The following is a 234-nucleotide window of genomic DNA, read 5'->3' on the forward strand; positions in this document are numbered from 1 at the left end:
GGGGCCCGCTCGGGGGGGGGTGAGGCCATGTCGTCGGCGGCGGTGGCAGCAGCCGCCGCGGCGGCCGCGGCGTCCCGCCGGCAGTCGTGCTACCTGTGTGACCTGCCGCGCATGCCGTGGGCCATGATCTGGGACTTCACGGAGCCCGTGTGCCGCGGCTGCGTGAACTACGAGGGCGCGGACCGCGTGGAGCTGGTCATCGACACGGCGCGGCAGCTGAAGCGGGCGCACGGC

At 75.6% G+C, this 234-nt stretch overlaps 1 protein-coding gene across 1 annotated transcript in view; it reads left to right on the forward strand.

The window, feature by feature from the left end:
- The window catches only part of IRF2BP2 (interferon regulatory factor 2 binding protein 2), a 4694-nt gene that overhangs the window by 556 nt on the left and 3904 nt on the right, over positions 1-234 (forward strand). Inside the window, exon 2 of the mRNA XM_019526724.1 lies at positions 1-228. Within this exon, the coding sequence (XP_019382269.1) occupies positions 28-228 (201 nt within the window). The 5' untranslated portion in view covers positions 1-27. The remainder of the gene's footprint in view (positions 229-234) is intronic.

Source organism: Gavialis gangeticus, unplaced genomic scaffold (genome assembly GCF_001723915.1).
Source record: "Gavialis gangeticus isolate Ggan-Ray unplaced genomic scaffold, GavGan_comp1, whole genome shotgun sequence".
NCBI lineage: Eukaryota > Metazoa > Chordata > Crocodylia > Gavialidae > Gavialis > Gavialis gangeticus.